This window comes from Euprymna scolopes, chromosome 6, assembly GCF_053919585.1.
Source record: "Euprymna scolopes isolate OS-2025 chromosome 6, ASM5391958v1, whole genome shotgun sequence".
In the NCBI taxonomy this organism is placed as follows: Eukaryota; Metazoa; Mollusca; class Cephalopoda; order Sepiida; family Sepiolidae; genus Euprymna; species Euprymna scolopes.
The window spans coordinates 101,096,660-101,111,187 of NC_136487.1; the positions used below are offsets into that span (position 1 = coordinate 101,096,660).

General features: G+C 33.2%; 1 protein-coding gene across 1 annotated transcript in view; it reads right to left on the bottom strand.

The window, feature by feature from the left end:
- LOC145277824 (protein deacetylase HDAC6-like) overlaps window positions 1-14,528 on the bottom strand; it is a 140,355-nt gene that overhangs the window by 98,589 nt on the left and 27,238 nt on the right. Inside the window, exons 4-6 of the mRNA XM_080129727.1 lie at window positions 9,307-9,375; window positions 8,376-8,469; window positions 4,007-4,081 (exon numbers count right to left, since the gene is read on the bottom strand). Of these exons, the coding sequence (XP_079985853.1) occupies window positions 4,007-4,081; window positions 8,376-8,469; window positions 9,307-9,375 (238 nt within the window). The remainder of the gene's footprint in view (window positions 1-4,006; window positions 4,082-8,375; window positions 8,470-9,306; window positions 9,376-14,528) is intronic.

A 14,528-nucleotide genomic window follows, 5' to 3' on the forward strand; every position in this document is an offset into this window, starting at 1 on the left:
TAAGGCAAAATACATCCTAATATTGGTTCTTGTGGCTAAATAACATTGAAACATTGGTTCTTATAGCTAATCCACATTGAAACATTGGTTCTTATAGCTAAACCACCTAAAAATATGGGTTGTTTTAGCCAAATCGCTGTCAAACATTGTATACTATGGCCAAATTATATTAAAACATTGATTTTTGTGGGTAAATCACATTCAAACATTTAATTTTTTGCCTAAATTATATTAAAACATTATATTTTGTCACCAAATATTATATTATATTCAACAGTTCTATTTATTTTCAGTTAGTGAGAGGGGAATCTATCATCATACTTTCCCTTAAACACATTAATTGAACATATATGAAGTACAATATTTAATATTATCATTTTCTTCTTTTTTTCATGGAGAGTAGACAATTGTGGATGCATTATTGGCAGCTCCCTTTACTCTCGCTTCTCTTTATTTGCCCCTCAGTCCTCATTTTTAATGAGTGATTTTTCTGACAAAGGGAGAAGAAAAAGCTGTATGCTAAGTTGGCAGTATTTTGCATGAACAGTCATCAGAGATGTCGGAAATTTTCTGTTTCTATGTTTATTTTTGTGGCCATGTCACTAGTAAGGGTGCTGGAGGTAAACGTTTTATCTGGGCTGACATTATCCACCTGATAGTCAGGGACCCCAACCTTGGATTAACCACTAAGGAGGCTATCCTATCAGCAGGTGCAAAGTACTGGGGCTGCTGTATTGCCATTTGGTGAATGGATTCTGGAACATGCAGTAGCTTCTAGTGGGGCCTCTCGATGTCATATTAGTGGGTAATTGTTACAGCTTTACCTTATCATGTGCTACAAAAATATATTTCTTCGTTTTTTCTTTCTCTCTTAGTTTCCCTCTCTGCCCTGCTCTGAGCAAGTCTGTCAACCTATTACACAAATCCCAAAACTCTATCATGAAAAATTTCAAGAAAAAACACATGATTAAACCCAGATCTTCAACTTCCAATGTAGACCCCCACTATCATGTCCCCGTCTCGAACATCAGGAGTCTACGTTCTAACCTTCCAGTGGTTGAAACCCAATTACAGGAGAATAAACCAGACCTATTATTCCTAAGCAAAACTGGCCTAAGCAAAAATTGGACCAACTATTTCCCTAGAAGAGTTTAGAATTAAAGGATACTCTAAGTTAACATCTAAATCTGATCCCCAAGATTGTCATGGAGATGGAATATGTGCCTGCATTAAAGATGGCTTTCCATGTGATAAGGACATCTCCAGAGAAGATCCTAAATTACCTTATATGCACTTCCAGGTTGCACTTGCTCACATGACTTCATTTATATTTGCCCTCTATCGCCTCCACAATAGCATATATGAGAAAATTTACTACACCCTGTCTACTCATCCTTCGGCTAAGATTCATGTCTGTGGAGACTTCAATGTTCACAATGTGGAATGGTTAACTAACTCAAACAAGACAGATGATGAGGGGAGGTTCTGTTGTGATTTCTCCATTGCTTATGACCTCACTCAGATTGTAATCTGTAATCTCCTGTACGTCATGAGTAAGTTACTGGAATCTGTGTTAAATAGAGAAAAAATAACCTTCTTAGTGACATACAATATGGTCTCAGTTCTGCTAGATCTACAGCAGATATGCTTACGGTTATATCTCATAGGATTAGTGAATCTCTCGATGGAGGCTTCCTTTCTAGGGCAATTGCTCTTGACATGTCAAAGGCCTTTGATAGGGTATGGCATAAAGGTCTACTCTACAAGATCTCCAGCTATGGTATAGCTGAAAATGTCTTTTCAATTATTCATTTGTCTCTGATAGGTTCATAAGAGTAGTGGTTGATGGGCAGAAATCGGAAGCTCACAGTATTAATGCTGGTCCAACTCTTTTCCTAATCTACATCAATGATCTTCCCAATCACATCCTTAGATCATTTGTAGACATTTATGCTGATAACACTACCATCTATCGCAGCAGGTCAAAGTCTGTAAATGACCAAGTTCTCTCTGATTCTCTCCTCTCTGATCTTGAGCATGTGGTGCAATGGGGGAAAAAGTGGCTGGTTAATTTTAATGCATCTAAAACCAAGCTTCTATCTTTACATCATCAACATTCTGATTCCCATTTGGCATCAATTGAAATGGATGGCTCTTGTCTTGGGGAGACTTCATGTTTTGACAAGCTTCTGAGCTTGACTTTTACTCCTAACTTTAAATGGAACATGTTAATCAAATCTGTTGCCAAGGTCGCTGGAAAAATGATGGGATCCTTCTATCGATCCAGTAGATATCTACCTGCTGATGCAATTTTCTACCTATATAAGAGCCAGGTATCTTCAAGGATGGAGTATTGTTGCTACATCTGGGTAGAAGCTGCTAGAAAGACTTATCCTGCCTTGACAGAGTTCAAAATAGACTTCATAGCCTAGTGAGGGATGCCCGTTTCTCTTCCCTTCACCTCTTTCTAACAGAAGAGACATTGCGAGCCTGTCTCTGCTTAATTGCTATTTTCATGGCAAGTGCTCATCTGAGCTTCAGTCTATGGACCCCCTTGTCAAATATTCATGAAAAACACTTGTCTAGTTAAAAACACTATCAATAATTTCCCCCACTCTTAAACGTAAATTCCATAGAACGGCACACCTTCTGTTTGCCTGCTTTCCAACTGACTACAATTTGGTCATTTTCAAGTCCAACATAAAACAAGTTCTTGATGGGCCATTCCCCTTAAGTAATCCAATTTACCAAATTTACACTTCTAACGATTACTATGATATTGTCCCTTTGACTACTGTACACTCTTTAACCCTTATTCTCGAGTGGCTTATGGGCTTTGATAAGTGATAATTCTTTTGTAAAAAAAAAAAAAAATTATATTCAAACATTGGTTTTTATGGCCAAATCGCATTCAAACATTCAGTTTTATGATAAATCACATTCAAACATTGGTTCTTATGGCTACATCCTATTTAATAATTGATTCTTATGGTTAAATCACATCCAAATATTGATTCTTATAGCCAAATCACATCCAAATATTGATTCTTATAGCCAAATCACATCCAAATATTGATTCTTATAGCCAAATTAATTTGAAGGTTTAATTTATAGACATGGGTAATAAGAACAGACCAATCAAATAGAACCAATCAGAAACTGGAATCACTCCATAAAACATACTGGATTTTTTAGAATTTTGTCACATAATTTTTCGTGTCCATACAGGAAATAATCATCAGCAAACTTCTACAGAAAACTGTCTTCACTTCTAAAACCAAACTGGCTCACAACTCCAAAGTTATAGCCAAATCACATTAAAACATTGGTTTTTATTCCCAAATCACATTCAAATATTGATTCATATTTTAAAATTACATTGATTCACTTTATATTATAGCCAAATATTGAAACACTGACTCTTATGAACAAATCATACTAAACAGCAGTTCTTGCTTGATCATTGAAATTAAGCAACAGTGAACTCGATTAGCACTTAATTGCCAATAGCCGATGCCATAAAGAAATAATAAATATCAGCTTAGCAAAGTGTATTTTGTATGGGTGAGTGTCTAAATGATATTGTTATGACCTTACTTTACATGCTATTGATATTATTTGATATCTACATAGTAATAACAATAATAAAGGCAAAGTTCCATGCAGGCAAAGGACAAATATAGTTGGTGTTTAATTATATACACTTGTTTTGGTTGTGTTTCAGAGCTAAATAACTCAAAAATGGTTGGTGCAAACAAAAACAAATCTTTGGGCTTAAAAAAACAGCTCCATTTATTTTCTACTTTTTCAACTGATTAACTGGTTTTGTTTATCAATCAGTTCAAAGTAAACGATTACATACAATGAGTTCAACACAAGTTGCCCAATACAATGTTATATGACAAATGCGATTCAATAATTACATGAAAATATCTAACAGGAGAATCACGTTCATGAGAAGCATAAACAATTCAAAATTTACATTTATTTTCTTTAATAAACTGACCTGATATGCAACAGGAAGGACAATTTCATGAAAGACAGCAAAATATTCCTCATCTCCAACAGGAATTCTAGGGTCCTAAAAAAGAAAATATAAAACTGGTCCAAATATAACAAAGCTATTTGAATTTATGTGTGTGTATTTTGTTTTAAGGAGCACATCAGATTTTCTTGAGAAAACTTGATGACAAGTAGGTGTTTTATAGTTTTGTATATGTATAACTTGATAGGTATGTGAATTATATATTATAAAATGGAAAGGGAACAACAAAAAAAGAAAAAAACTGGCTGTGCCGATACAACACACAAAAGTCTTTTTTCCTTTCTTTCCTTAACTTGCCGTAAATCCTCTTGTCCAGACGTTTCATTTTTATATGCATATATAAAAATGAAACGTCTGGTTTGTTCAACTTAACTAAACTAGAAAACTACAAGTCTGTTTTTCTTAACATTTTGTGACAGCATTTTTAGCTAATTCAAGAGTGTTTTTATATACTTAAAAGAGAAAAATATTAAAATATTTAGAAAACATTGTTTTTGAAATCATGTGAAATCGTTTGTCATCGGCAAAAGACGTACACCTTGTACAGCAGCAAACACTGACATAAGAAGAGCTCCAATTGGTTGAATTCCAAATGCTGAAGACGCAAAATTTATCGCTTCGTGATTGTTTTGTTTTTTTCCGCAAAAGAAGCTTAATGGCCTGACGTATATGAGTCGAACCTCAAATGTCACATACAATGTTGAACGTGGATTTTGCCATACTGTTATTTTTTTTATTTAAGAACATTTCGTTATAGTTTGTTTCTTTGGTTAAAATTTTGTGCTTTTCCAGACGATTTTTTTTTTTCTTAAGCACCTATGTTACCGTACTGAAAAATATAGTTGTTTGTTATATCAAAAAAAAAAAAAAAATTGCTCGCCAGGAGGTGCGTTTTGAGTTGAAACAGTTGTTTCTATATTAGAAAATATTAACTGTTTTTTTTAATTGTTAGGTGAAAGTACAATTTTTTTCAAATTTACAATACATATGCATTTTGGTAACATGCTGAAATAATACCGTTTTTTTTTCAGCCATTGAGAGGGGAGGGTGTTTTGTAACTATTCTGTGCTTTCAACTAGCAATTTATTATATAAAAAAGATATCATAAAATTATAAAAAGATATTGTGAAAAGTTGAATTTAACTTGAAAAAAAAAAAGCATTATTCAACATTGTAGCCGGATCCGATTCATATATGTCAGTCGATTAATGTTTTGTTTTTGCTTTTTTACCATAAATTGTTAGGTTAAAGTTGTTTTTTTCAAGAAAACTTTTTTTAACAAAATTGAAAGTACACGTTTTTTTTTAAGGAATTGTTTTTATATAAGAAAATATGAATGCTTTTCTTTATTAAAACTGTGGTACTCATTAGCGTTGAGTTCCATGGGGGCCAGCATATTTATTTAATAGTCACTTCCTTAGAAAAAACTAACGCATGCGCATGTAACATTTTATTTATTTATTTATTTATCTACTTAGGTTGGCTCAACTTTTTTATGACTATTAAAAAGAAAAGTAACTAACCCATTTATTGACACTTTCTCACTTTTACAAATATTTTTAATGTACATGCGCAGATAACATTTTGGTAAATATTTACATTTAGGTCCACCTCCACAATTTTCTTTAAAATGATGAGTTCTATTGGTTTTCAAAAAATCGCAGTGCGATAAATAAATCTACTTCTCTACAACTGACAACCGTAAGCCAACATAAGTAAATAAATTAATAAAAAATGTAACATGTGCATGCATTAATCTTTTATACGGGAGCGACTATTAAATAAATATGCTGGCCACCATGGAACTCAACGCCCAAGGAGTACCAAAAACATAAATTGCATAGTGGAATACAGAAAAGTTTCTACCAAGAAAAACATTATTTTTTTTCAGCTTTTCTTATAATGGGAAGGGGATGGTGTTTTGTAACTATTCTGTCCTTTCAACTAACAATTTACTAAAAAGAAAAAAAAAAAAAAAAAAAAAAAAAAAAGGTAAATTTTTACATTAGGTCCACTTCCACAATTTTTAACATGGGGTTATTTATTCTGAAAGTCGTTCTTAACATGGGGAGGATGGGGGTATTTATTTCAAAAGCCGTTTTTTACATGGAGAAGTTAGGGGTGTTTATTCTGAAAGCCATTCTTAACATGGGAAGATTGAGGGTGTTTATTCCTAAAGCCGTTCTTAACATGGGGAGATCATCGGTTTTTATTCCAAAAGCCATTCTTAATATGGGGAGGTTGGGGGTGTTTATTCATGCCCGCCAGTAAATTAGACTGCATAGCACAGGTCTTTATATCTCGCCCCTGCAAATTGTAAATAAGATTTTCTTATTCAGCATCGTCGAAAACCTTTAAAAGTAGTAATTTTTATAAAAAATTGTGAAGGTAGACCTAATGTAAAAAAGTACCAAAAAAAAAAAAAACCCCAAAAAACAGATATCATGAAATTTAAGTTTAACTTGGAAAAACTAGTTTAAAATAGCGCAGTACCAAAAATAAAAATAGACAGAAAAATACCCCCTTCGGGTTTGTATCACTATGCAAAAAAAATTCGAAAAAGTTGTCAACAAAAAACAAATATATAACAAGTAAAATTTTTCAAAGGTAAGATAAGTTACTTTTCTACCTAACTGGATAATTTTTAGTGTTTTTATTTGGTTTGTATTATTGTACACAAAAGTTGTCAAAAAACAAATGTATAACAAATATTATCAAAGGCAAGATAAGTTACTTTTCTACCAAACTGGATAATTTTTTAGTGTTTTTATTTAATGTAAAACGTTTATTTGGCTCGAAAAACGGAGCATTTACGGCTATATTTGAAATTACAAATAGCGGCAGATTCTGTGTTAAACACATTAAGTTTGGGAAAATGAGTTAAAACTAAAAATTATACACAATACTGTCAAATAACCACCGAATATATGTCCGCCTATTTCACAGTAACATATATTGAGTGAGTTCCTAATGGTATTTTGTATAGTTTTTAGTTTCAACTAATTTTCCCAAACTTAATGTGTTCAACACAGTTTGTCGCCATTTGCATTTCTCAAATATCCCGATAAACATTGAATGTTTTCGACCTGATTAAACATTTTACATTAAATATAAACACTAAAATCTTATCCAGTTAGGTAAAAAAGTAACTTATCTTGCGTTTGATAACATTGATTTGTTATATATTTATTTTTCGACAACTTCTTTGGGTCTGTGTTTAGTAATACAAACCCATTTTATTTAATGTAACGTTTAGTTGGCTCGAAAAACAGTGTTTATCGGCATAGTTGAAAAATACAAATGGTGGCAGACACTGTTGATTACGTTGTTTTGCAAAATGAGTTAAAACTAAAAAACTGTACAAAATACTATCAGAAACGCACTGAATATGTCAGCCTATGTCACGGTAACATATATTCGATGAGTTTCTGACACTATTTTGTATAGTTTTTTACTTATTTTCCCAAACTTAATGTATTCAACAGAGTCCACAACCATTTGTCTTTTTCAAATATATCGATAAACACTATGTGTTTTTCGAGCTGATTAAACATTTTACATTAAATAAAAACACTAAAAAATTATCCAGTTATATAGAAACGTAACTACCTTACCTTGGCTTTCATTTATTTGTTTTTGGACAACTTTTCGAATCTGTGTATAGTAACCCCCCACCCCCTCACCAAAATATTAATTGAAAAGTCACATTTCTGAATACAAAAAACAAAAAAAACTTGATTAACCATTTCAACATTTTAGCAATGTTCGGCTTAATCCAATGATTGCTGGTCAAGCCCAAGCCATGATTGATGGAAACTCCTAAGGATCCGGGTCAGATTCTGCAAGAGTATTGCTTTTTTTCATTTTCGTCTTTTTTTTTCACTTTTTGAGTGGATTGCTGTAAACATGCATTTTCTCTTTTTATTAGATTTTTTCATTACACCAAATTGAGCCACAGCAATGCGTGGCAGGGTACAGCTAGTATTTAATATTATCTTCCACCGTTCGCTCTCATTCTAAGCTGTCCAACAAAAAACTCAACTCAACCCTCATGCTTTAGAATTCGTCCTTTTAACAGTTACTAATTGTATAGATATGCAAATTAATGGCATATGTTCACCAATGAGGGACTTACAAAATTTTGCTTGTCTTTTTCTATATTTTCTGCTGGCATTTTACAGGCTAAGTAAACACAATATCATTTACAAGATTGATTCCTACTGTAACAACTTCAAACATTTTGATTTACGTCCACTGAGAGAAGATGATATTCTGGTGTAAAATGCCTTTATTTTAATTCATTTTGTTCAATAAGGCATAATCAACTCACCACTTGTGAAGAAAGAGAGACACTGAAATCAACTCCTTGGTTGCTCTTATGCATCTCCGTGCAGACATGGGAATGGATTGATAGATAGACAACACTAAAAATAAACAAATATCAAAATTAAGTAGCATGATAATGTACACTTGCCTGTTTGTGCATTTATATTTTCATGCATTGAGTATGTGTAAATATAAAATAAGGTTTGGTAGATATTCCAAGTTAGACCTAAGTAGTGTTACATGTAACAAATCATTATCTGACTCTGCCTAGCCTGTGAATTATGGAATTTTTCAGTCTGTTCTTTGTATAACAAAAATAAATTCCAATTCAGTACATAGTTTATCTGACCTGTTCTTTGAACAGCAGACACTTTGCAAGAGTCACTGTTGCAATGTGAAAATTGCATATGGCTTCAAAATTTGGTTGGTCATACTTATTTAAAATACTTTATTCTTTATCATTCTCTGTTCAATCATATTCATAGACAACAGAATATTCAGTACATTCTACTGAATAAATATAATAATTAAACTTGAATTTTACTTTTAAAAGTGCTTTATTAATAAGTAGATATTTAGTGCATTGACAGAATTAGCACATTTTATCTTCATCCTTTATTGAGAATGACAAAATAATCATAAAAGAGTGTTTGGTTTATGAAAATGATTGGTTTATGTTGAAGCAGATTATGGAATCTGCTTCAACCAATCATTTTCATAAACCAAACACTTATTTAGTTTTAAACTGTAAATAATTTTTCTTTTTTACTTATTTTTGAGGATCTAAATATTGTTAACAAACATGGAAGGAGCATCTTAAGCTTATCTAAAAATTATTTTAAGAATTATGATGACATGTAGATCATCTAAAAATTATTGAACAAACATGACAGATGAGTTAACAAAACAGTTTCATTTAATAAGAAAAAACTTACCGTTTATCATTCATAAATATCTGATGTCTTTCTTTGTTTGGACTGATTGATAGATCTAGTAATAACAGCCTACAAAAACAATCATATTAAGGAATCAAAGGATTATTTAAATGGAATGAAATTAAGAGGCACTTTTCAAACTTATGTTTTTTTTTGCTGATTTAAAAAATATATACGTTTTCTAAATTATAACATTTTCCTCCAAAGTTATTAGATTAAAAATATTATAGTTGTATTAGAAGTGTCGATTGTTTACAATTTTGAAATTATATCTGACTTTTGTAAGAAAAATTAGTTATTTTTCCTTTGTATTTTTAGTTCGATTTCAAACTGACAATTATATCTGATCACATTCACTCATTTTTATATCACTTTTTAATTTTAGTGATCATTTTAATATGATATTTTTTATTCTAAATAAGATCCTCTTCTAAAATCAATATTTTAAAAATGATACACTGCAGAAGTTTTATTGTGTTAGCTTTTGATTATGAAGTGATTTTATCATTTCTATCTTCATGTGTTTTGTTTTTTTGCAAATTAACACACTTTTCGGTTCTGAATTTTTTAGATGAGTGATTATTAGTATTATTTTGATGAAAGCCCAAATGCTCTTAACCACTTCCTTGAATGTATATCAGTGACTGATGGCAAGACCCACATCAAAGAATACCTGGATATATCATACAAGAAAGAATTTAATCAAATTCAACTCTCGCCGAATAAAGAAATCGGAAAATCTAAAAGATTAGGACGTAAAAATCCAGGTTCCCCATTCACCAACAAACGCCATTGTCAACAAAAGTAAATGTTAGCTAACTCCGTCTGAGGATCAGTGTTCAATAAAGGTCTCAACTTCACCACAACCATCAAGCAGATTCCATACTTAAATATAACTCTGATAGAGGAAGCAACTTTGAATAAACCCAAGGTACAAAGAGATGAGTTAAAGTGGAAGGTAAGACGAATACTCGAGGATATCAAACATCTCAAAGGAAGAAGAAGTGGCTATCAAGCCACAGTGATGAAGATATATACAGTATTCCATTAAGGCCCATAAAACTATCAGCAAACAAACTATAATGTTAATGGTTAGAGCAGGATATTCTGAGAAATTTGCAGATCTAATAGAACCTGGTGACTACTGTAAAGTAAAAACAGAATCTGACTTTGAAAATAGGAAGGAAGCTGTCACAGACCCTCATATCTAATATCTGCAAATTAAGGCAACATTAACAGCTACCACACCTGTACAGCCTTCCTAAGCTTCATAAAGACAGTATTCCATTAAGGTTCATAATCAGTGCTCAAGGTTCATGCCATCCAGTAAGTCAATTCCTGATAAATATAATAAGCCCAATCATAGGCAAATCTCCATCATATGTCAAGAATTCATTGAAATAATCAACAATGTTCCAATTTATTCCAACCAGATGGTGAGTCTAGATATAATGAGTCGGTTTACGAAAGTACCCACTGATGAGATTCTAATTGTGGTATGGAATAAGCTGCCTTCAGATACTTCACTAAAGAAAATCACTTGTATTCCAATTGACAATATAAAAAAGAGGTTGAACTGTGTAGAAACTAGATACTTCATGATAGGGCCTGATCAGGACCTGGCCGACAGGAAGAATATCTGGCAATGGGATCACTATTGTACTGGTCAATGTATACATGAAATACTTTAAGGAAATGGCATTAAGATCAACACCACTAAAGCCAACAATGTAGTCACAATATGTGGTTGACATGTTCATACTCTGGCCTCAACAGGAAAGTGTTCAAACTTTATCCATTCACATATACAGTTCAAAATGAAAAAGGAACAGAACAAATCATCATTTCTGGATGTGCTGATAACTCACACTGATAGGAGGTTTATTTTATCTGTATATCGAAAGTCAACTTTTATTGAATAGTACCTAAACTTCAAATCTCACCATCCATATAATGTAAAGAAAGGAATGATCCATTTCCTACAATATTGAACAAAGCAATATGCAGTAACAGCAATTCATATCAAGAGGAGATGGACGCTTTAGGAGAAAACCTCCACCTGAAACAACTATTCAGAGTGCATGACATCAGCTCTAAGAAATCTAGACCAAACACTAAAGGACACCACCTCTGAAAAATTCAAAAATATATAATCCATATGACATCAGGATAGTATTTAGGATTCTCTGGAAACATATTGTGCACATGAAACTCCTGACAAGAAAAATCAAGAACTGTGTCTGAGATTCCAGATAAATGTGGAAAATTATATAAAAATTGTCGTCAACTAAAAATAAGAACATCGAAAACCTGTAATGAGAACTTGAAAAGTCAAGTATAGCTGACCACATTTCGAGGGAATTATAGAGAACGGTGAAAAGTAAGATGACTGAAAGAAGCAGCACATGATGCAAGACAATCAACTACAAAGTACACCTAGTATAGAATTTAACACGATATAGAAAACATTAATTATAAATAATAGATAATATATCTTTATAAATAGTAATATAGTAGTAAGTAGTGCAGTGGATAAATTACAGGGTGGAACGATAAAATTGTTTCCATAGAAAAGACGACATGATTCCATTTCCGTTCGATAAAAACTAGTTTTCTTTTTTTGTTGCAGACCATTTACTAGTTGACCAGTTGTGTACAAATCCTAAGAGCTATAGGAGCCTTCTATCATGTCTGAAAGTAACACAATGTTCAACGAGCGAGATCAGAGATGCACCGCGGTACAACTCATGCTCTCTACTGATCCAAGTTATAACAACAGGACCATTGCCAGCACCCTTAAAATGCATCGTTGGCTTGCCATGAATAACGGGGACATGCCCAGAGTGATAAAAACAAAGTTTTCGGCCATGGTTATGGTTTTTAGTGTTGTTTCATGTGAAGGCTATATCATGCAACCTCACATCTTCAAAGTCACACCAAAGTGTACCTGCATGTGCCGAAGAGTGTGGTGATCCCTTGGTGCAATCAGGTGGCCGCTGGTAGACCCTGGGTGTGGCAACAAGACTCAGCGCTAGCCCACAAGTCCAAAAAGACCCAAGCTTGGCTTCAAAAGGAGTGCTACAACTTTGTACTCTGCTTTCACTGCCCCCCCTCCTCTCTGGACCTGAATTTGCTGGACTACTTCATTGGTCACACATCGAGAGCATCACTAACATGACCTCTCACAACACCAAAGCCAGCCTGATCACCGTCACCTGCCGAGTATTCACTCAGCTCTTGCCTGTGCTTTGTGAAAAAGGCATGCTCCCAGTTCCGGACCCATATTGAAGCGGTGATTAAGGCTGAAGGCAACTACATTGAATAGATGTTATCTCTACTACATAATCAAGTTACATGAATTGATTTTTTTTCAATAAAAGCTATAAAATAAAGCTGTAGCGTTGTTTTCTTTCGGGCGACAATTTTATTGTTCCATACTGTACTTGGAAAAGTTCAGTTTTATACAATTACAAATTACTTAGGACTCCTACCTAGTCATGGCTGATAGAACAAGAGCATGCTACCCCTGTGGATTAAATAAAAGGTTCTGTTCAAAATTCCATGCAGATTCACAAGTTTGACAAGATATACCTGAAGAAGAGTGAAGGCTACATTGATGGAAACATTGGTGTCTAAAATAGTAGCCACTAGCAGTTAGATACTTTGAAAATAAGCTCTAAAAGAATGTGCCCGTGGTATTGCACCAGCAAAAAATGAAGATAATTTTGAGTGTTCAAAGGTTTTGAGCATTTTCTAACAATGCCTTATTAAAGTAAAGAATTCATTATCATTCATTACCATTAATGTATTTTCATTGGCTTTATATGAACTGATGCTAACTTTCAGATATAGTTTGCATTTCATTATACAAGAAAGATTTGGATTTGTTGATATCTGTTGCAATATTTTGGATGTGTAATGGGGTATGATCCCCACACAGCCGGACGATTCTATTTATAAACGATGCTGCTAGGAACTGACGAATCAAATTAATTCACATTCTGCTACCAACCAATCAGAAACCAGAATTGCTCCATAAATATTAAACCTTTTCTGTAGCAATTTCACATGTTTTTTTTTCCGTCTCGACACAGTAAGAATATTTAGCTCTGTGGAACTGTCTACTGCAAACAAGTCACCTCTCAGAACTTGTGTGTAACAACGAACCATCAGAAACTGTTCCATCTACTGCAAACCAGTCATCTCTTAAGACTTGTTTAGAACAACGAACCATCTGAAACTGTTCTGAAACTAAAAATGGCTTACACTTCTAGAGGTTATGCGCCCAGCATGCGTCTTTATTTCGATGGATCCGAATCAAAATTCGAATTGTGGCAAGTTAAATTTCTAGGATATCTACGAATCCAAAAGCTACACAAAGTACTTCAAACACAACCTGAAAACAGAAACGACCCCGACTTCATTGAAAAGAACGCAACTGTCTTTGTGGAATTAATACAGTGTTTAGATGACCGTAGTTTATCACGTAATGAGAGAAGCCCTTGACGATGGCTGCAAAGCATTAAACATAGTGAGAGAGCACTATTTATCGAAAGGAAAACCCCAAATTATTTCTTTATACACTGAACTGACCTCTCTAAAACGAATGGAAGCCGAAACTATTACTGATTATATTATAAGAGCCGAAACGACTGTAAATTCTTTAAAAATGTCTGGTGAAGTTATAAGTGACAGTCTGTTAATTTCCATGGTCCTTAAGGGATTACCGAGTGATTTCAAGCCATTTACCACCGTGATAACCCAGAAAGAAAAACCCATGACTTTTAGCCAATTCAAGGTAGCACTCAAAAGTTACGAAGAAACTGAAAAAATGATCACAGAAAAAAACGAATCCACAAATATCATGAAATTTAAAAATACACACATAAAAACACCAAAATTAAATTATACCCATGCCAGGAATAAAAACCGCAACTTTGCCAAAAACAATTTTTCTCCTAAGAAAAGTACAAAAATTATTTGCTATAATTGTGGACGACCTAATCACAAGAGTTTCCAATGTAGATACAGGACTCAAAATGGTGACTACATTAAAAATGTAGAGAGCTCTGTTAGTGAACATACATTTTTATTTTCGTGTACGTTTAATCCTTCAACAAACAATAATTTTCTTGTTGATTGTGGGGCCACGGCATATACAAAGGAATCTGATTTTATCAATTTTGATCCCAACTTTAAGCCACAAAATCATTTTGTAGAAC